The 19,858-nt window shown below is 39.2% G+C and overlaps 2 protein-coding genes across 6 annotated transcripts; both read right to left on the reverse strand.

Moving 5' to 3' along the window:
* Positions 1 to 6,059: 6,059 nt before the first annotated feature.
* On the reverse strand, positions 6,060 to 14,270 carry LOC109094983 (NADP-dependent malic enzyme-like). The gene is made up of 15 exons (XM_042731561.1): positions 14,088 to 14,270; positions 13,344 to 13,528; positions 12,528 to 12,661; positions 12,251 to 12,400; positions 12,007 to 12,082; positions 11,777 to 11,938; positions 11,320 to 11,423; positions 10,934 to 11,043; positions 10,720 to 10,817; positions 10,471 to 10,584; positions 10,157 to 10,262; positions 9,127 to 9,269; positions 8,828 to 9,001; positions 8,603 to 8,701; positions 6,060 to 7,021 (listed from the first exon to the last, which is right to left on the reverse strand). Exons 2-15 carry the CDS (start codon positions 13,521 to 13,523, stop codon positions 6,860 to 6,862), a joined length of 1,812 nt encoding a protein of 603 aa, XP_042587495.1. The 5' UTR covers positions 13,524 to 13,528; positions 14,088 to 14,270; the 3' UTR covers positions 6,060 to 6,859.
* A 1,269-nt stretch (positions 14,271 to 15,539) lies between these two features.
* LOC109095485 (immunoglobulin-like domain-containing receptor 1) lies at positions 15,540 to 19,443 on the reverse strand. 5 transcript variants are annotated; one of them, XM_042731568.1, is made up of 8 exons: positions 19,348 to 19,443; positions 19,121 to 19,236; positions 18,442 to 18,612; positions 18,199 to 18,348; positions 17,757 to 17,876; positions 17,528 to 17,674; positions 16,748 to 16,873; positions 15,540 to 16,657 (listed from the first exon to the last, which is right to left on the reverse strand). In XM_042731568.1, the coding sequence occupies exons 2-8, from the start codon at positions 19,176 to 19,178 to the stop codon at positions 15,768 to 15,770; spliced, it is 1,662 nt and encodes a 553-aa protein (XP_042587502.1). In that variant the 5' UTR covers positions 19,179 to 19,236; positions 19,348 to 19,443; the 3' UTR covers positions 15,540 to 15,767. The 5 variants fall into 5 exon arrangements, with proteins under 5 accessions (XP_042587502.1, XP_042587501.1, XP_042587503.1 ...); XM_042731567.1 differs by having other exon boundaries at positions 19,121 to 19,228; positions 19,348 to 19,442; XM_042731569.1 differs by having other exon boundaries at positions 19,378 to 19,410.
* Positions 19,444 to 19,858: the final 415 nt, after the last annotated feature.

The raw sequence follows: 19,858 nt of genomic DNA on the forward strand, positions 1-19,858 counted from the left end.
TCATAAAACTGCAATTTAAATATATTATTTCTATAGGCTATACCAAAAAACAAAAAAAAATTAGGCTGAACAAGCTGATCTATAGCAGGTTAAATGGTGGTTGCCTAGTCTATAAATGGCACACCCCCTAAGCTCACAGAAGTGGTTTGACCCAAGTCCTCAGCAGCTAATGACACTGACCCATTCAAACTGATTTTTAATTTGTACTTAAGTGAAAAAAAAGTGACAAAGTGAAAGTGACATGACATACAGCCAAGTATGGTAAGCCATATCCAAAGTGCACACACACAGCAGTGAACACACATACACCATGAACACACACCCGGAGCAGTGGGCAGCCATTTATTCTGCGGTGCCCGGGGAGCAGGTGGGGGTTCAGTGCCTTGCTCAAGGGCACCTCAGTCATGGTATTGCCGGCCCAAGACTCAAACCCACAACCTTAGGGTTAGTAGTCAAACTCTCTAACCACTAGGCCACGACTTCCCCCAGTGTATATATATATATTTTTTTTTTGTGGTAAAACAGACCTAAGTGAACAACAGCCTTTAAAACGACTTGAAATTCATTACAAACAATGAGGCAATAATGATTGGTTAATTAATAATAATCATATGGTTTCATTGTATGACACTGTTAAAAATACGTAATGTAATGCAAAATAAACAATTTATGTACATTATACATAAATGCCTGCAAAGGGCGCCAAAGGCCTGATAATTGCTGTTGTTACACCTGCAAGGCAATCGAATCCTTGTTTAATATTGACCAAACATTTAATTCAAATATCCTCTTAATCTTACATTTTTGGCCACTTTTTCATGATAGAAATGCTACAGCCTCTATAATTTCAAAAATTAACCATGGTTTTATCATATATATCATAATTTTATTTTTTGTGATTTCTCAATGCTTGAGACTATTAAATCAATCAGACAACTGTATTAATAAAATCATAGTCATAGGAGGTAACGTCTCGGTTACATATGTAACCCTCGTTCCCTGAAGGAGGGACCATAGACGTCAAGTCAGTGACCAACGAATTAGAGAGACCAATCCACTTAGAGTGTAAACTAAACGAGCCAATGCACATTGGCATGCGATGATTGCGTCCAGCTGCCACTGATCACAGCATGAGCATAAAAATGCAGCCAGTGCAACGCATACCAGTTTTCGCTGAGGAGCGGAGCCGGTGACCCGGCCGCTCAGCGGTGGTACAGCAGCCTTGGCGATGGGACGTGATGTCCTCATTCCCTCCTTCACGGAATGAGGGTTACATACGTAACCGAGACATTCCCTTTCAGTCAGGCACTCTTGACATCACGTCGTTGACCAACGAATTGGGATCCCTATCAAAGCGCCATGGATGCTGCCCCTTCCAGTGTCCTATGCTTTTTGGTGTAGGCCAAAGGAGGTTTCGGAAGCACTTACACATATGAACATTGATTTAGGTTCATATAGAAGATTAGAGGCGATTGTAACCCTCTTGGAAATGGCAGAACTTTGCCGGGAAACACTGGCTCTGAGGCTATACTGTGGACTTTACACATATCGGAACCACTTGGATACTATGGATTGGTTTTAGCAAGTTTTAGCAAGCCGACACTAAACCGGGGCCTCTCAGTGCCTCTACCCATTTGAGGTGAGAACACAGGAGGATACCGGTTCCACACAAAGGCTATAGAACAGGGTTATTCAAATCTTGCCCTAGAGCAGCACTTGCAGGCTCACCACCTGATCCCTGAAGGGAGCAGTGGGAACCTTGGGCACATAGCTGGGCCGGGGCCTCAGGATTACCTGGGAGTCACCTGGCCCAAACTCTAAGCATGAATCGTCGACCAAAAATGTGTGCTCTTGATGGAGGCCAGTGCAAGCAGGAGCAGAGTTTTCATTTTGTTAGGGAAAATAAAATATAATCATTTCTGTGTGCAGTATGTGTACAATATAATCAAATGTTTTCTATTCGCAAGAGACGCTTTAAGGCAGACAGCCCTCACTTACAGTAATTCACAATAGCTGTTTTGTTCTAACCATGAGTAAATTGAAAGATCACGACAAGTGAGAGAATGATTAAAACCCTGCTTAGCAAGCCATGGCAAAATGAGTCACTTGTCTTAGTACAAATGACATGTGTTTCACTAACAGCATTATATTTACTCATGTTGTCTGTACCTATGACTATGAATGTTTATCCTCTTGTGGTTTCCTCACCTTCTTTGAGAGTGACAGACAGCCCCAATAGGACACTCTACTCAGAAGACCAATAGAGTCAATCACTGATTCTACGAATTAGGGAACATTAAACATAAAATGGCCACGATTCTGCGAAAAGAGATTATTTCTGGACACGAATGTACGTGCAGAGGGGTGGGGATGCCATATAGAGGATGGAATATAATGTTGTGAAATGATGCTGAACTTAACTCTCTGCTGTGGTGACACAAGGAGAGTTCCATGCGCATGTTATAATAAACATAGACCAAAGAAACATCTCTCTGACTCTTGTGCATTCCTCATCTGAGTGACTCTGAAATAACTTTTTCCACAACAATTTAAAGAAAATTTAGCTCAACTGACTGCAAAGGCTCAAATGGGCCCTGCTGTAGTGTTTTAAGCACCAGAAACAGGTCCCAAGAGGGTATGGAGAGGGGCCGGGGAGGATTTAACCTTCTCACCCCCTTAAGGAACCTGATGACCAGGTCATGCTTCCCTACTGACTTCCCCTCAATAGGGTAATGGTTAGCAGCAATCGCAGCGACATAGACTTGAAGGGTGGAGGAAGACAGCCTTCGCTCCAACCCTTGCTGCAAAGAGGAAAGCATAACCCTGATCGGGCATCTCCGGGGGTCTTCTCGACAAGAAGAACACCACTCGGCAAATAGGTTCAACTTCAAGGCGTAAGCATGTCTCGTAGATGGTGTCAACTACCCTTTTGGGGTAGGTCACCAAGAACCTCCGTCTCCCGTCCAGGTACCAGACATGAAGTTTCCATAGGTCTGGATGCAGGTGCCACAGGGTTCCCTGTCTCTGAGTCAGTAGATCCTTCCTCAGAGGAATCTGCCAGGGAGGGGCTGTCACGAGGAGCATTAGTTCGGGGAACCAGGTACGAGTGGGCCAATATGATGCCACAAGCAGGACCTGCTCCTCATCCTACCTGACCTTGTACTGCATCTGTGCAAGAAGGCTCACTGGGGGAAACGCATACCTGCGCGGGTCAGCTGTGTGTCAGTGCATCTGTGCTGAGTATTCCCTCAGTCAGGGAGTAGAACAACTGGCAGTGAGAGGTTTCTTGAGTGGCAAACAGGTCCAAAATGTCTCCAAATCAGCTGGACCATCTGGGGATGAAGTCTCCATTCCCCCAGGAGCGTGGCTTGTGACAGCTCGTTGGCTGTACGGTTGAGCAGACCCGGAATGTAAATGGCACGAAGTGACCTCAGAACCTTCATGGCGGGTGAGTTCTGACATGCGACGGGAGTGTAGACCACCTTGTCTGTTGATGTACGCAATGGTCGCCATGTTGTCCATTCGGACCAGTACGTGCTTGCCTCGTAAGCACCCTTTGAGACAGTTCAAGGCAAGGTGCACTGCTAAAAACTCTTTGCAATTGATATGCCAGTGCAGTTGGGGGCCCATCCACAACCCCGACACTGCATGCCCATTGTACGTGGTCCCCCAGCCGGTGGTGGAGGCATCCGTGTCAACCACAGCATGCCTGGAGACATGTTCTAAGGGCACTCCTGCAAGGAGGAATGTAATGTCTGACCACGGGGTGAAGATTTAGCGACAGGCCGGTTTAACTTGGACCCAGTGAGTGCCGTGCTGCCACGCCCACCTCGGGACTCAACCATGAAGCCAGTGCTGAAGCGGTCTCATATGAAGCAGCCCCAGTGGCGTAACTGCTGCCCCAGGAGCCTCTGAAATATTTTCAGTGGGACCGCTGTCCTGCCCTTGAATGAATTTAAGCAGCTCAGCACCGACCACTTGTTGTCTGTTCGAACGAATCCAACACCATACCGAGGAAAGCGATCCTTCGCATCCTTCGCCAGTAGGACTGCGATCTCCGCATGCAAGACAGGAGCATTGGCCGCCTTCACTGTCGTGAAGCGAATGCCACTGAACTTGGGGGGATGCCGGGTGAACTGAATTGCATAGCCGAGGCTGATGATCCGCAGAAGCCAGCGAGATGGACTAGGTAGCGCTAGCCAGGCACCCAGATACCGTGCAATATTTATGTCTTTGAACTCGTTTAAACTAGAGTTGTGAGTAGGCTATCTTTTACTCATATCGGCTTTACTGTAGCACATGGGAAACCAACATCAAAAGCCAAGTGATGAAACAGCCCTGCCTGAGAGAGAACAGCTGGACCACACAGCTGCACAGCGCTGAAAACAACTGTAGGTCGCTACTTTCACCGCTGTGTTGAAGTGATAACCAGCGCTTTACCCATTTTAATTATTATATGTCAAAAGCAAAGTCTCTGTGGTGAAGCTTGTGGAAACCAGAGGTATGAACAGCTCCAACCATGTAAACTGTACAAAACTGTATATAAGCAATTTAATCCCAAGCACCATACTACCATGCAGTTACTTACACTTTAGAAATATTGAATTATGATATTTATTATTAATTTCACGAAAGTTATTATAGGCTACTTGTATTAAATACTGGGTAAAATAAGGGCAAGGAGTCACTACTATAGAAGTTTACTAATAATATACCATTAACTCTGGATTAAAGAATTACAGCAGCTTTTCATTAGGGTAAAAACAAAGGAGAATTTAATAGTTCTTATAAACTGCATAAAAATATGAATTCAGTAATTAAGACCCTGCATTATAATGAAATATTAATATTGTTAAATGCATTTGAAGTATATTCAAAAATATGTATTACTATTTGTTTCCATCCTTTATTTATGAATAAATTATTTATTTATTCCAATTGCTCTAACCTCAGCGAAACATTTATGGGGGGCCCTAATAATTCTCCTATTCTAGGGCCAGAAAGAAGACCTCATAATAATAAAACTATTTAAAGTAAACTCCGTAAGGGAGCTGTATATGCTTAAAAGTTATTGCTGTTCCTGGAAATCTGTTTGCTCTGAGTTCATATCTGGTGTTAATGTATTTATTCTTTTAATCTGTTGTAGCCTGGAATATTTATTATGCATACTCACTGTAGCTCCGTGTTGGAGATTTGATTTAAAAAAAAAAAATAAATAAATAAATTATGGTAGAAAACATTGTGGCACCAAGATAGGCTACTCTGAAGGGGGGCCCTTAGGTTTGCTATAGCCCTAGGGCCCAATGTGTTCTTAAGCCGGGCCTGCCCCTCAACCATTAGTTTGCCGCGAGCCTGAGATCCTGGGGAGGTCTGCTGAAATAAAACCCCACCCTCTATTCAATATTCTGTTTCAGTTGGAAATATGTCACAAAATCGGCAGCAATTCCCGGTTCACGCGGACTTTAAAACAAACTCAAGCATGCATCATCTTTTCTTATAGATGGCTCTGATTGGTCGATTCCACCGATGTCACCATGTAGACTTCATCAAAAGTGAAAAGGTGCTCACTGCAGAGCTTGACATAGTTGCAAGTTCCACCCACTACAGCTCCCCCTCTCTGGACTAATGAGTGGAACTTGAAAGTCCAATTACACTCTAAAGCCCTGTCCCAAATGGCACCCTTAATGTACACTCGCAGTCTTGTGGCCTTACAGTGTTCAACTTGTTTGCCTGTCCGTTAAGACCGTATGTGTCCCATTTGTCATTTTAGCTTTTAGAAGGGTGTTTGCAAACACCCCCTTTGCACAAGATTAGTCATCATGGGTCACACTCAAAAATATATCAGTTTAAATATTGATAATGATTATAATGAAAATGATACAAATTAATTTAGTATTAGAGTAACTGAAAATGTATATACATGTACATGAAAAGAAAAACTATAGGCCAAGATAGCAGCTCACTCTCATTAAATAAACAAAGCCCATTTATTTTTTTAAATGTTTATTTAAAAGTCACTGTCCCTTCAAAATCTCCTTGAATATTTGAAAATATAATTCCATAGTTGTGCGTGACTAATAAGCAAAGCATATTTCTAAATGAGGAGAAATGTTAAAAACAATTCCACACACTGCAATGAACACATATATATAGCTTGCTTTCAGGTGGACACTTAAATAAACTGATATACTCAAGCTAACAATTTCCAGTATTCATTGATACATGACAATAATACATTTAAAATTAGATAAACTTTGGCATAGACAACTTGTAAAAAAAAAAAAAAAAAAAAAAAGTAAGTTGCAAAAGGAGTCAATTCACACTTCAGTCAACTGGATAACTACTTTACCTACCTACTTAACAAAAATCCCTTTTCATACAAACATTCAACCCAGGCAGTCCAATTTATTTCCAAGTGGGAGTCGCTGTACAAAAATAGTTTCTCCCTACATCGTTATTTGAATTTGTAGAAAAGCTAAATATTTGGAGTAGATAACTAGTTAGAGATAAAATAAATTACTGACAGAATGCTAACTTAGAACTAATAAACCGGAGAAGATCACTAATTCAGTAGCCTGGTTAACTGGGAAAGTGCTTGTTACTGCTTTAAACATAGCTGCATTTTTCCTTTTGAACTGAACCACTGTTCTGAAGACAATTTGAGCTTGAATGAACATGGCATACTTTTATCGCTGTTAGCCCTCAGCGGATACAGCTTATCTTGCGTCAAATCAGTGGGAGCAGCTACTGTTTAATGATTGGGTGGCCTGGAGTGTATATTGTCAGATGATTATGAACTGAGAAATAAGACATGTGACTGATATGAGCATATCCTTTTAGTGGGCTGTGGATGAATAATCTACACATTCTGAACTTTCATGGCATCCTTGGGCCAGCTATATGAATCCAGAGTGAAGGAGTCGTAGTCAGAGTTATAGACTTGGGATAAAACAAAGGCCTCTTTATCTTTGGGTTCAGGGTACCAGGAGGCAATGCCCTGTTTGTAGGCATGATCCACAATCTGAAGAAAAAGAGGGGTTTGGGAAGAAAGAATGAAACATAGTGAGTGAACAGAGTACAGTGTGACAGATTTATTACTGTTTACTGTTTAAAACTTATGCAACGTTTTTTATCCATTTGTGATAAGTTTCATTCATTTGTGATAACTTTTAATGGTATTACAGGGAATATAATTTACAGTATGCCATGAAGTTTACGAACTTAATGACATGTAATCTTTGGTAGACATTCAGTAGTTTTTCTTGAAGCTGATTATTTTTGAGAGGAATTTCAGATGAGATACTTTGTGGCATGCTGGTGTATTTTTTATATATATATATATATATATATATATATATATATATATATATATATATATATATATATATATATATATATATATATATATATATATATATATATATATATATATATATATATATATATATATATATATATATACACACACTATGTTTGATTCTTTGCTGATTTTTGCTCACTAACACAGCAAGTCTGTGTTTATTTGATTACAAATGCAGTAATACTGCAGTAATACAAAAGAGGACACAACTAGAAATCAGTGGTTAAGTTGTATTTACAACAGTTCAACCGAAATATTCAGATGTGTGCAATGCATTTTATGGGGAACGAGGACTGTTTCCTGAACCAGTAGCCTACAATGCCAGTGTCTGTTTTTATAAAGTGGGGCAATTCCAACTTTGCAAGGACAGTCTGGCGCTTCCGACTCACAGCCTGTAAGTACGTTTTCCTATTTAAAGAATTTGCCACTGATGATTCAAACGCGAGTTTTAAGCAGTGTAGAGTAGCGCTTGTTGTTTGTTGTTTCTCCGATACACAGCGCGATATGCAATGCATAAAAAGACAGTATAAGTCATTATAATCAGTAATTATGTCCCCACTGGATGCAAAAAATGCCTCATTTGTAATGGGTTTCATTGTTTTTGTCCCGTCGCGCTGGGACACAGCATCGCAGCATGGTTAAGGGGTGTAACATTTCGGTCACACGCTTGAGGAATCCAGCCAATCACAAAGCACTGGATAGCTGGCCAATCGGCATACATCTCGCTTTTCACAACAATGAGCTTTGTAAAAATCAATGCGTTTCAGAAAGGCGTGGCATAGAGGAGCAAAATAATGTACATTATGTGGTAAATAATGTTTTTTGAACCTTAAACCACATAAACATTGCATTACACCAAATACACAAAATAATGTTCTTTTTAGCAACGTCATATGACCCCTTAAATGGTGTTTTGGTAGACAGTTGAATTTTTCTTCATGTTCAACATCATATGACCCCTTTAATAAAACAATTTCAACCATGTTGTTCTGTCAGCTAACAAATTTTGATTTTGTACTAATGATTTTTAGCACACTAGCACTAGTCCGATCATGAAAAAGTAACTGTACAGCCCTGTCAAATCTGACCTGACAGCTCTTATAACCTACTTTGCTATTTTAATAAATCTCTTAATTTAGCATGATCTCATTCCATATCGCTTATGAGTGCCAAAATGTAGAGTTGGCTAGTAAGACCTTTTCTTGTGGTAATCATCCTCTACATATGAGAATGGTTACTGACCTTAACAGCAATTTTGAAGGACACTTCTCTGATGGTCTTCAGAGGAGGGTACAGTCTGCCCTCAGCCAGATTCTCCTCAGTAACCATGTCAGAAATCGCCTAGAGTGAAATCAATGCCCTAAATTTAGCTTTCGCACTGTAAATAAATTTGCAATCAAGGGTTTTTGCACGGAACACGCATTTATTTTTAATATTTTTGGCCCTTGACTCTTCATGCTCGTTTACCTCTGCTGTAGTAAGGAAAATGTCATCTGAGATGTGACGAACACCACAGGCGATGACTCCCAGTGCTACTCCGGGGAACACATAAGCGTTGTTTCCCTGGCCAGGGTAGAAGCTCCGCCCATCTGCCAAAGTGACCTTTTTAAAGGGGCTTCCACTGGCAAATATGCCCCTTCCCTGTGATAAACATACATGCCATTTTAACTGATGTGAAAAATTTGCTCTATGGGTTGCTTTATATGATTGTTTTAGTAAAGAGCCCCTTTGACCAGTTTCATCCATTAGATTTTAGTGAGTATTACCTCAGTAAGTGTGTAACACTGCTCTGCTGTGCACTCAGCTTTGCTTGTGGGATTGCTGAGGGCAAAAATAATTGGACGTTCATTGTAAGTGGCCATGTTCTTGATGATCTTCTCAGTGAAAGCTCCACCTATGGCAGCCACACCTGTAGATGGTTTGAAGTTCGGTGTTTATAATCTCAAACAATTTTTTAAATGGTAAAATTTTGATGCATTTAGCATAATGAACAGAAATATACTGCCTTTTGTTCAAATCTAAATGTTTTCTGTAATTATGCCCACTAGTGGCTTCAATATGCCATTGCAATTCATACAGGATGAATAAAAAAATATTAAGATGCACAAAGAATCATTCCCAGCAATAAAAACACATGAGACTGGGGTGGAGTATCTACAGTCAGTTCTCATTGTCAATCCTGTAAAAAACTTGTAAATAAAATGTGTGTGTACATATAAGAGCAGTGTTGTTATTGTTAAATAAACTATTAAAAATCATTTGAAGTAACTAAAAGCTGAAAAAAAAAAAATAAAAAAATAATTTGCCAGTGTTTTTAAGGTCACATGTCTAAATAACCCAGCCTGTGAGGTCATAATTCAAACTTCAGAATCACACTGAATAGACTTAATACTTAAATACCTTCATACTTAAAAAACCTTGGTAACTAAATGAAATATGCTAATGTTGAAGTACTAAAATGACCAAAACTAAAATAAAAATAAAGCTTAATGAGAATATTTTTAAAAAGCAAAAATTGTTATTTTAGTATTTTCATATAGTTACTATTATAGTACTTTATAAGGTTTTGGATTGGCTTTTATTTTTGTTTTTGTTCATTTTAAGTTTAGTTTAGGTTTTAGTAATATTGTGATTTAATCACTTTACTAAAAAAAACACTAAAATAAATGACAAATGCACAATGGAATTACTCAAATTAAAATGAAAACCGAAAAATAAAAGCTAATACTATAATAGTACCTATTTAAATAATATTATAATAACACTATATATAGAATGGGATCAATCCCTCCTTACCAATGATAGCTGTGGGCTTGATGGTTTCCACCACTTCCTCTAGTGTCTTTATGTGTGGATGCTCATGGGCAAATTCTTCCTTCTCATGGTTCAGGTGACTTCTGCCCTAATGGGCCAAATGACACAAAATAACAGTTTTGGTATAACGTTTCATTTTGGAGGTGTTCAAATGCAGTATATTGCTTTAATTTATGTTTTGACATTTGCATTAAGCCTACATACATTTATATATTCAGATGTTGAGTAGGAGGACAAATATACCCTGTAGGAAAGAAATGCCAGAAAAGGCAAACTACTGTGGGTTTGATTGTTACCTTGACAATTAAGCCTTTAGAATCCACCATCCAAATCCTCTTGACAGCCTCAGCATGAGGTACACCTTCCTTGGCCATGGCCATTATCAGTAAGTGAGCAATGCCCAAGGCGGCCTGGTGATGTGACAAATAAATGACACATCTGGATCTTGGAATAACTGGTGTAAGCTTAAAAGTGTTTTGTAACGGATCTTTTATTTGCTATTTCTCATTAGAAGTTTGTAGCATCTTTCAGTTGAATTGAATTACCTCTCCTGCTCCCTGAAATACGAACTTGTGGTCAGAGAGTTTATTCTTTGTAATCTTAAGAGCAGCAAGGACCCCAGCAACAGCGACAGATGCTGTGCCTGAAAGGATGGAGAAAGAAATGATTTTATGAACAATTATATGGCTCTAATACTATAATTTTCCATTATAAAGAATGAAAATCTTTATAGTTTGATATTACAGGGTGCATACTTACCCTGGATATCATCATTAAAGGTGCAATAACGATTGCGGTATTTATTGAGGATACGAAAGGCATTGCTGTTGGCAAAATCCTCAAACTGAATTAGACAATTCATCCCATACCTAAAACAAAAGATAAAGACGGAAAAAAAAAGACGACATGTCTGTACAGTCTGTAAGTACATTACACACATAATCTTCGACTATAGTTAACGGTTAACTTGAGAACCGCCGAGCCAAATCATTAAGTTAGTTCATTCAGAACAGATTTATTAACAGGATCAGCTGATTCACTAAAAAGATCTGGCTTCAAAGTACAACTTGAACAACAGAAGTTGTAAGCCAATCATAAGGTTAAGTAAATCATCTTTCATTTCAGAATTTTAGTTTAAGACATACTTGTCGGTGACGGCTTGCATGAACTCATCAATGAGGTCATCGTATTCTTTGCCCCTCACTCTTTTGTGCTTTAAGCCGATGTACAATGGATCATCTAAGAGGGTCTGAGCAAAAACAAATAAAAATGGGTTAAAAAAGGACAACAGGGTTACAAATAGGGACAACTATGTTGAAAACTATGAACAACAGAGTCCAGTTGTACAGTATTATTAATCAAATGTCTGGGGCCAATACTTTTATTTAGCACAGATGCATTAAATTGATCAAAAGTGAAAATTTATACTGTTATAAAAATACAATTATATTGTTATAAAAGTGTAATAATATTTACACTGTATTTTTGATCAAATAAATGCAGCCTTGGAGAGCATAAGAGGCTTTTAAAAATAGTTAAAAACAAAAAATACAAATAATTACAGACTCAAAACATGGTGTAACTATGCTATTCTCGTTTTACCTGATTATCAGTGCCCACATCCAGCAGTACAGGCAGGCACTGCTGAGGTGGCACTCCTCCACATGCTGTATACAGAGCTAGTTTGCCCACTGGGATCCCCATTCCATAGCTGCCCAGGTCTCCTAATCCCAGGATTCGTTCTCCATCCGTCACCACTATGGCCTATTAATGCAATACAGTGAAACAACCATCTACTGGCACAGAATGACACTTTAACACTCTAAACAAACCTTAATGTCCTTCTCCGGCCATGAGTTCAGCATGGTGGCAATATGCCCCTTGTCATGGATAGTGATAAATAACCCTCTACAAGAAAAAAAAAAAACCTTCAAAGTCATATGTGCCTTTTACTGTATGTTCACCATGCGGCTAAGAAAAACTGGTTGGACTAGTCTAAGTGTTTATAAAGCATTTCATTCAGAATAGGTTTGGCTAAACAAGTTGTTCCAGGTCCGGAGTATGTATATACCTCACCTTGGTCTTCTGAAAGCAAGGCCATACTGTTGGCAGGCCAGGCCCACAGTAGGAGTGTAGACGATAGGCATGAATTCTTCAATGTCAGAGGTTAACACACGATAGAAAAGCTTCTCATTTCTGTCCTGCAGTGTCATCAGCAAGATGTATCTGCAGAGTTAGAATGTTTTTTTAGTATAAATAGGAAATGGACCAAGAAAAGTATTGTCAGTAAACTTTTCATTGGCTTTGATCATACAGAGTATGTAACAGAACATTTCAGATGAAGTTTGGTTACTTGTCGAGAGGGTTACTCCGCGTCTCGTAGCTCTTCATGACACGAAGCACTTGGACATCCTGAGAGAGGAAACAGGGAGGCAGCAGGCCATGGATACCCAGCTGTAACCTCTCCTCCAGGGTGAACGCCATGCCCTGTTAACACAGCACAATAGCTTTATTAACAACACGTGACAGCTGCAAATGAAAAAAAAAAACAAAGTGACCTCCTCCTACAGTCTGGTCTAAATACAAATTACCACCCTGCAACTGGGTCTGCACTGGGCAACATTCCTGCTTAGGGTAGATGCATTACATGTTGGATCTATTTATTTCTGACCAATGGGAAGTAAGCATGGACACCCTCCCCTGTTGGATTCTCCACTCACTGTTTACGTCTAACAGTTTCCATCCATCATGGCTTTAAAGTTCTACACTTCTCAATCATGCCCAGTCCTCATCTTGGCCTGAATGTCTTTGCAAACAGGATACAAATTGCAAAGTAACATTTAAATGGACACATTTTTCTTGACCCCACAAAAAGTGTTTAGCGAAACCCCTGAGTCATATGCTGCAACTCTGCATTGATTTTAAGAAGCCTAGGCATATTCCAGAGCATCTCCTCTTAATGTTTGGAAGGGGCCAAAGTCTTTGATGACTTGGCTTTTAGATTCAAGATCTCACAATGCCACTTTCATACTTTCTTATCTGTGGGGACTTTGGCATTACTAAACGTTATAAAATCACATTAAAGCACCGGCTGCTGACAATCTAATAGCTGCTTAGTCACGTAGACCATAAGTGCACTGAGTTTAAACCATGAAGATGCATTGCTTACTTTGTTCAAGTCGGGGTTCCTGGTGATATCATAGCCTCGTTTTTTGGTGAACACCATGCCCTTGGAGTTCACACCTGAGTGACAGACCCTCACTGCCCCTACGATAGCAGGAGGGAGCGAAAGGGGACTGGAGAAAACCCTGCACAGCGCCAGCGCACTCTTACCCGAGAGAGAGTTCATGATTCCTGCAAAATAAGAACATTCAGGTCCAGAGAAGCTTCTTTTTGAAAGCTCACTATACTGGTATGCAATGCATGGTTTGGCAAAATAGCAGTTCATGCTGGTTTGTTGACTGGTTTCCAGTCAGTAGACCATCTTAGACCAGCAACAAACCTGATGGTCAAGCTGTTTTTTTTTTAACCTGTCCAGCCAACGTACTGTACCAACTTAAGCAGGGATTTCCAACAATATGATTTTACAGTCACTGCAGTTAAACTGGCACTTAAACTGTGCTTATCATGATAATTGTATTATTATAAAGAGCTGTCATGGTGCAACAAAGGAAAAATTACTAATACAGCTATTGCAAGTTCAGCAAGTTCGTCCTCTCCAACTGTAAACAAGGCCTTTAGAATACAAAACACAACGCAAATGCATTATGTATTGTATTGTGATCTGTATTCGCTACGCATCTTCATTTTAACAACAGAATATGTTTCAGGCCAAATGCAGATTACGGAGAGGTTTAGCATTGTCATTGTTTTGTAATGAGACATTTGTTTACAAGCAAAGCCGCGTAATTACCTGAGAACAGCTAGTCCACCTGCAGCTTCTGCTTCACTCGGTTTAATCCAAACGCTGAGCTGCTGCCTGTCTCCTCTGACTCGTGTTATCTGTAGATGATGTTGAAATCTACTGATAGAGACGATCCCGGTTTGTATGACATTTGACGCTTTCGCTTCCCAACGCTCTCGCCCTGGACCCGCCCCTTTTGGGGCAGAAGCGGCCAATAGAACGAGGCGATGCGAGTGAAGGCGTTTTCATACAAACGGAAGATTTTGGAGGCCTGTCTGGCGCTTCCCAGTCTCATTGTTTATTCAAACGTTTGCATTTAAATTATGAGTGATGAAAACAGATACTTAATCGAAACGAAAATACCACGCTCGAATATGCTCTAGAAAGAAATTATAACAATAATTTTTTAATCTACAGACAAAAAGTATACGTCTCTTTCTGCATTAAATCATGAAACATGGTTGAAAAAGTAAGATCTCTAGTCTAAAAGACTGTAAAAAGTTACTTTATTGCAGGCATTGTTTACTTAAATTCTTAGCACATGAGCAATACAAAGATTTTTTTTTTTTTTTGATTTGGTACCATTCACGTAGCTTTTGATTATGAGTTAGAATAGTACTGCTTTTCTTCATTTTTTTGCAATGCAACTAATAAGAATACATATTTCCTCATACTCAAATACAAATCTAAATCATCCCAAGGATTGTATTTGAATAACACTGTGAAAAGACAAAGAAAACAACCAAATCAACATTAAACCTACTCCAAACAAAGGTTAATTAAAGTAAACAGAGAACCTAGATGAACCAAAGAGGCTCTTTTATGTAAAACCTTCAGCTGAAGTGCCATCAATGTTATCGTCATCTATAAACTGTACTGATCAAATACCAAAAACCTTGCTGTGGTTAATAATTAAAAAAATGTACAGTGAAAACAGTGAAAAGTTACACACACACAACACACACACACACACATAAAGTGTTTAAGTGATAAAATAACATTTAAAAGTAGAATTAAAACACATTAAATAAAGTGTAAAAAAAAAGATGAACAGTGCAAACTATCTTTCAGGGGTCTATTGCAGGCCATTTGCGGTTACTTCTTAATTATTGTGCTGAAGTGCACAATTAGTCCCAATGACAGAAGTCCAGAAGACATTCACTTGTAGGTGGTGACTGGTGAGTAATGAAAGATCAAGATAGAAATGAAGGACAAGTAAGGGACTCAGATCACAACAAAAAAAAAAAAAAAAAAAAAAATATCCTGTAAAAAAAAAAAAAAAAAAAAAAAAAAAAAAAAATATGATGAGACAAACCAATAACAATTATTTACATTTATTTTTATTTATTTGGAAGATACTTATCAAAAGTGACTTAAAAATACTATGCTTTATTTTTTGGTCAAACCTCCATTAGCAAACCCAAAGCATAGTTTTAAACACAAAATTACCAATTCTGTCATTTATTCACCCTCATTTCATTCCAACCCTGTATGACTTTCTTCTGCGGAACCCTCATAAAAACTGACCTGCCTGTATCTATCTAGTAATCCCGAAAACACTGATTGCTTTGTTCAGGTGTGTTTAATTAGGGTTGGAGCTAAACTCTGCAGGACAGTGGCCCTCCAGGACCGGAGTTGCCTATCCCAGGTATATAATCACAGCTTCTTAGGGATGAACAAATCATAAATCTACATTCTTACCGAGAAGTGGTCACTCCTCTTGCTGTGGCCAGGCAAAATATCAATGGTAGAATAATCTGGTGGTTTCTCAGACAATCTCCCTTGAGATCTCTTCCGTTTTCTATAACGGTCCTCCTCGTCTGAACTCCAGGAGCCTCTACGTGGAGAAGGCGAATAGCTCCTATCTCTGCGGTTTGTCGCGTGCTCCAGCTCCTCCAGAAGCTCCGCTTTACTGCGAACACGTGGGCGAGACCTATCCGAACTGGAAACTCCCCTGCGTCCTGATGAACCTCGGGCTCCACGCCTGTCGTCCCAGTCTGACTCGTCGCTGTAGCTGCGCTGTATCTGCGTCCCTCTCCGTGAAGATGACGGCTCCCTCCATGAATCATCACGATGATGACCGTTGCGGTTTGAGCTACCACTGGAATGATTAGATAGCCGTTGTCTTCCACCATCATTGGTGCGCCGAGAGCTCTGTTTCGCTCGGCCCATGATGGGAGGCAGCTGGATGACCCTGCGCTCCACACCTTGCACACCCATCTCGTCCAGGGCTGAGAGCATGCTGGGCGGCCTGGCTGATAAAGGCACAGCTTGGGGTATGGGTTGAGGTGGTGATGTTGCATATTGGGGTTGTGGGGCCACATATTGATGAGGAAGGCTTTGGAACGGGACTTCTGCGTAGTAATGTTGAGGCTGAAGCATTGGGGCAGCCATATCCATCCCTCTTACTTGGTTCTCCAGAAAATCTAACACCTGGTTATTACCACGTACACTTCCATTTATGCTGCCATTGGCATGGTATCCATGGGGAGGTACGAATGGCAGGACAGGTTGAGAAGAAGGAATGACCATCGGGGCCATGGGAATGTTGTGTTTGGATGAAGTTTCAGAAAAAGACCCTGTGGAGGACAAATCATGAGTGTCAATTCATTACTGATCGGAAGCAGTACTATATACGTTAGCAGATTACTAGAGGAAGTTATACTGACCTGAATATAGTAAAGGGTTTGCTTGAGAAGATGCCTTTGAGGCAATGGGGGCATAGATAGGCTGGCCATGGAGCCACGGTACCATTGCTTTTTGAGCGTCACGCATCATCTTGTGGTGCATCACCGCTAAATAAACAAATGAACATGGAAGAAATATTTCACTACGTTTTATTTTATATATTTAATATAGGATGGACTGTGAAGAAAGTTACCTGGTATTAGAAGACAACTAATTTTTTTAAATATATTTTTTATTTGAAATAATACTTAATAATAATAATAATAATAATAATATTTATAAAGAATATATGTTGTATTGTCATAGTGCACAGATTAGTTTTCATTGTTAAAATGCTAAAAAAAGACAGGGTTCCACATATTATTATAATACTAAATTATAATTAATTATTTTGAATATTATTGTAAAATAATACTTATATTATTAATAAAAACATTTATATTTATAAATACATATTTTGTTGTATTGTCAGTCTACTTATTTAGTTTTCATTGTCAAAAAGCAAAAAAAAAAAAGAAAACAGGTTATATTACATATATACATTATTATAAAACAAATTATTATTATTATTGACAAACTAATCAATTGTTATCCAGAATGTGATTTTGTAATCAGTAGACATTTATTTCAAAGAACTGATATCCACCAGAAGTAGAACACTTTGAATATTGTTAAAAAATTAACATTGTAACATATTATCTGATGTGATAAATGCACAGACAAAGATGCTTAAGTAATAAAGAGTTAATGCACGTGAATACCTTCTTCTGGGCAGCAGCAAGTGCGAGGACAGCAGGGACAACGGACATAGCAGCAGCAGTTCTGAGGACAGCACTGGCAGCAGCAGATACAAATCAGTATGATGAGGAGCAATCCACCGAGGACGATGAGCAGCACAGTCAGCCAGTCTGAGAGGAAGAGGGGTATGACCAGCATCAGCATCTATAATGGTTTTGTGGTTGAACAAGTCTTCAGTGTGTTGATACTTACGATACACAATGAGTCTGATTTCTTTATCGGAGTCTCCCACAACATCACCTGCAGCATCGATGGAGCAGAAATACATGCCGTTGTCCCACCACATCACCTCATTGATAACCAGGTCAGCATCTGTGAAACACATACAGAAAAATCCTGCTATATCATTTGATAAATGAATTCCTAATGCTTCCAATTATCAACGTGATCAAAACTTGAAGCTGAAAAAACTGTTCTGATTGATAGCTGATACTTTTTAATAATCAGTTTTCAGAAGTCTGTTAGGATAATTATAAAAAGATCCTACACTAAGTACTTAATTTTTTATTGGGTGTTTTTATTGGGAGATAAAGAGTGACAACTGATATTTCTAAGCAGTTTATGGGAGCATTCTGCTATACTAATATAAACATGTCATTTATTTATGTCGTTGCTCCTGCATGTCCAGACTCACTGTTTTGTACGTATATCTTGCGATCTTGATATTCTGATCCCAAAATAGCTTCACTGAGGCCTCTTTTCTGAATCACTATGCGGACAGTGCGCTGACTGTCTGGACAGTCATTGGCTGGATCTTGCTTCAGACCCAGAGCTGCTTGATATGCTGACGAAAGAAAGAAATGTACACAGTCACATCAATCACCACACGTAATAAATTCAGAAAAAAGCCTATATTCAGTTGACCGACACCACTCACCAGCAGAGTAATATTCCAGCACTGGATCCAAACAGAAGGACTTGTATCGCCATGTGACCAGGACATTTTGAGGGTTTGCAGAAGTGGAATAGTCACACCGCAGAGTGACCGAAGCAAACAACATTGTGTGTCTCTCTGTATGAGGAACCGTAACCTGGATAGACAACAGCTCTGAGAATAGAGGGAGAGGGATCAGTTAACATCAGGGTTCCACACCTTCACCACACCTTCTGACCGACAAGCTGTTATTACTTTTCCAGTCGTTAATTTAATTTACTTAGTCATTTTATAGGGATTTTACACACAAAGAACCATTTTCAGCAAATTAAATATTTTAGAGCTGAGCATAACAAAAATAATTATATTCACTAAACACATTTTAAAACTATATCCATTCCTGTTCCAGGCCTGAAACTCTCTATTTTACAAATCCTTACACATACAAACAAAATTAAGTCTCAGTAAAACATGATATTAACATTTTGGCTGGCATGAAGCTTGTAGATCACGTGTCCAGGATTATCTGCCTATCATGTTTTCACCTGTTGATGATTAACCTCGCCACTGACCTTATAGAATTACAAGAAATGTTTTAAATTCTTTAAAAGTGGCATGTCACTAAATTAAACTCCTAATGTTCCAGTTTAAACCGTCAGAGTTATTTTGAATGCCGACTTACCTGTTGGAAATATGCAGAGCACGAGCGCAAGCACCTTGAGCTTTAGCGTTTCTTTCATGTTTCTCGGTTACGCGGAAGTTTTTGTTGTTGTTGTTGTTGTTTCCTTTACTGTATTTCTCCAAGACACAGAAAAATCCTCTATTAGAACTCAAACAAATACAGACGATGAATGCTGGCCATCATGTCATCGTAAAACACACGACGCAAATATATCCAGATATTTTTACCTAAATTCTCTCGAGTCAGTGTAAACACACCTTTCCTCTTGGAAGTCTCCCCCATTCCACGCCACAGACTCCACCCACCAACAGGTGCACAACACCCGAATTGGGTCATGTTACTTTATTTAAAGTTATTCATTGAATATTGTTCAAAATGAAATTATTTTTCACATTTTTTTATTGTAAATATGTTTCATCGCTCAAAGTGAAAGGATTTTTGCGTTGTTTACTTAATTCGATGGAATGAAGAAATATATTTGTACAGTTATTAACATTTAAGCACCAGGGGGCGTCCCTTGCCTGCTCAATGTGCATAAAGTCTTCCATCGTTCTATTTTTGCAGTAATGAGTGACTGTCTCACCACCTGAAAAATATTAAAACCCATGTAAAACTGACCAACAGACAATCATGACTAGATGTGGAGACCAGCAAACAAGCTTAAGGTAAACTCGATTGTGGCCGTTGTGTCTTTTTGGTCAATGTTCTCAGAATGGAACTGTGTTTGATGAAGTTACA

The sequence above is a fragment of the Cyprinus carpio genome, chromosome B9 (assembly GCF_018340385.1).
Source record: "Cyprinus carpio isolate SPL01 chromosome B9, ASM1834038v1, whole genome shotgun sequence".
Taxonomy (NCBI): Eukaryota; Metazoa; Chordata; class Actinopteri; order Cypriniformes; family Cyprinidae; genus Cyprinus; species Cyprinus carpio.

Bases quoted from the DNA above. Each gene is read 5' to 3' on its own strand.
- LOC109094983 (XM_042731561.1), bottom strand. From the start codon at position 13,523: ATGAACTCTCTCTCGGGTAAGAGTGCGCTGGCGCTGTGCAGGGTTTTC. The intron at 11,044-11,319 runs GTATGTCTTAAA...CTTTTGTTTTAG, and splicing joins ATGCAAGCCGTCACCGACAA to GTATGGGATGAATTGTCTAA. The intron at 10,585-10,719 runs GTAATTCAATTC...TCACATCACCAG, and splicing joins TATTTCAGGGAGCAGGAGAG to GCCGCCTTGGGCATTGCTCA.
- LOC109095485 (XM_042731568.1), bottom strand. From the start codon at position 19,178: ATGAAAGAAACGCTAAAGCTCAAGGTGCTTGCGCTCGTGCTCTGCATA. The intron at 18,349-18,441 runs GTGAGTGGTGTC...TTCTTTCGTCAG, and splicing joins GCTGGAATATTACTCTGCTG to CATATCAAGCAGCTCTGGGT. The intron at 17,877-18,198 runs GTGAGTCTGGAC...TGTGTTTCACAG, and splicing joins CAAGATATACGTACAAAACA to ATGCTGACCTGGTTATCAAT.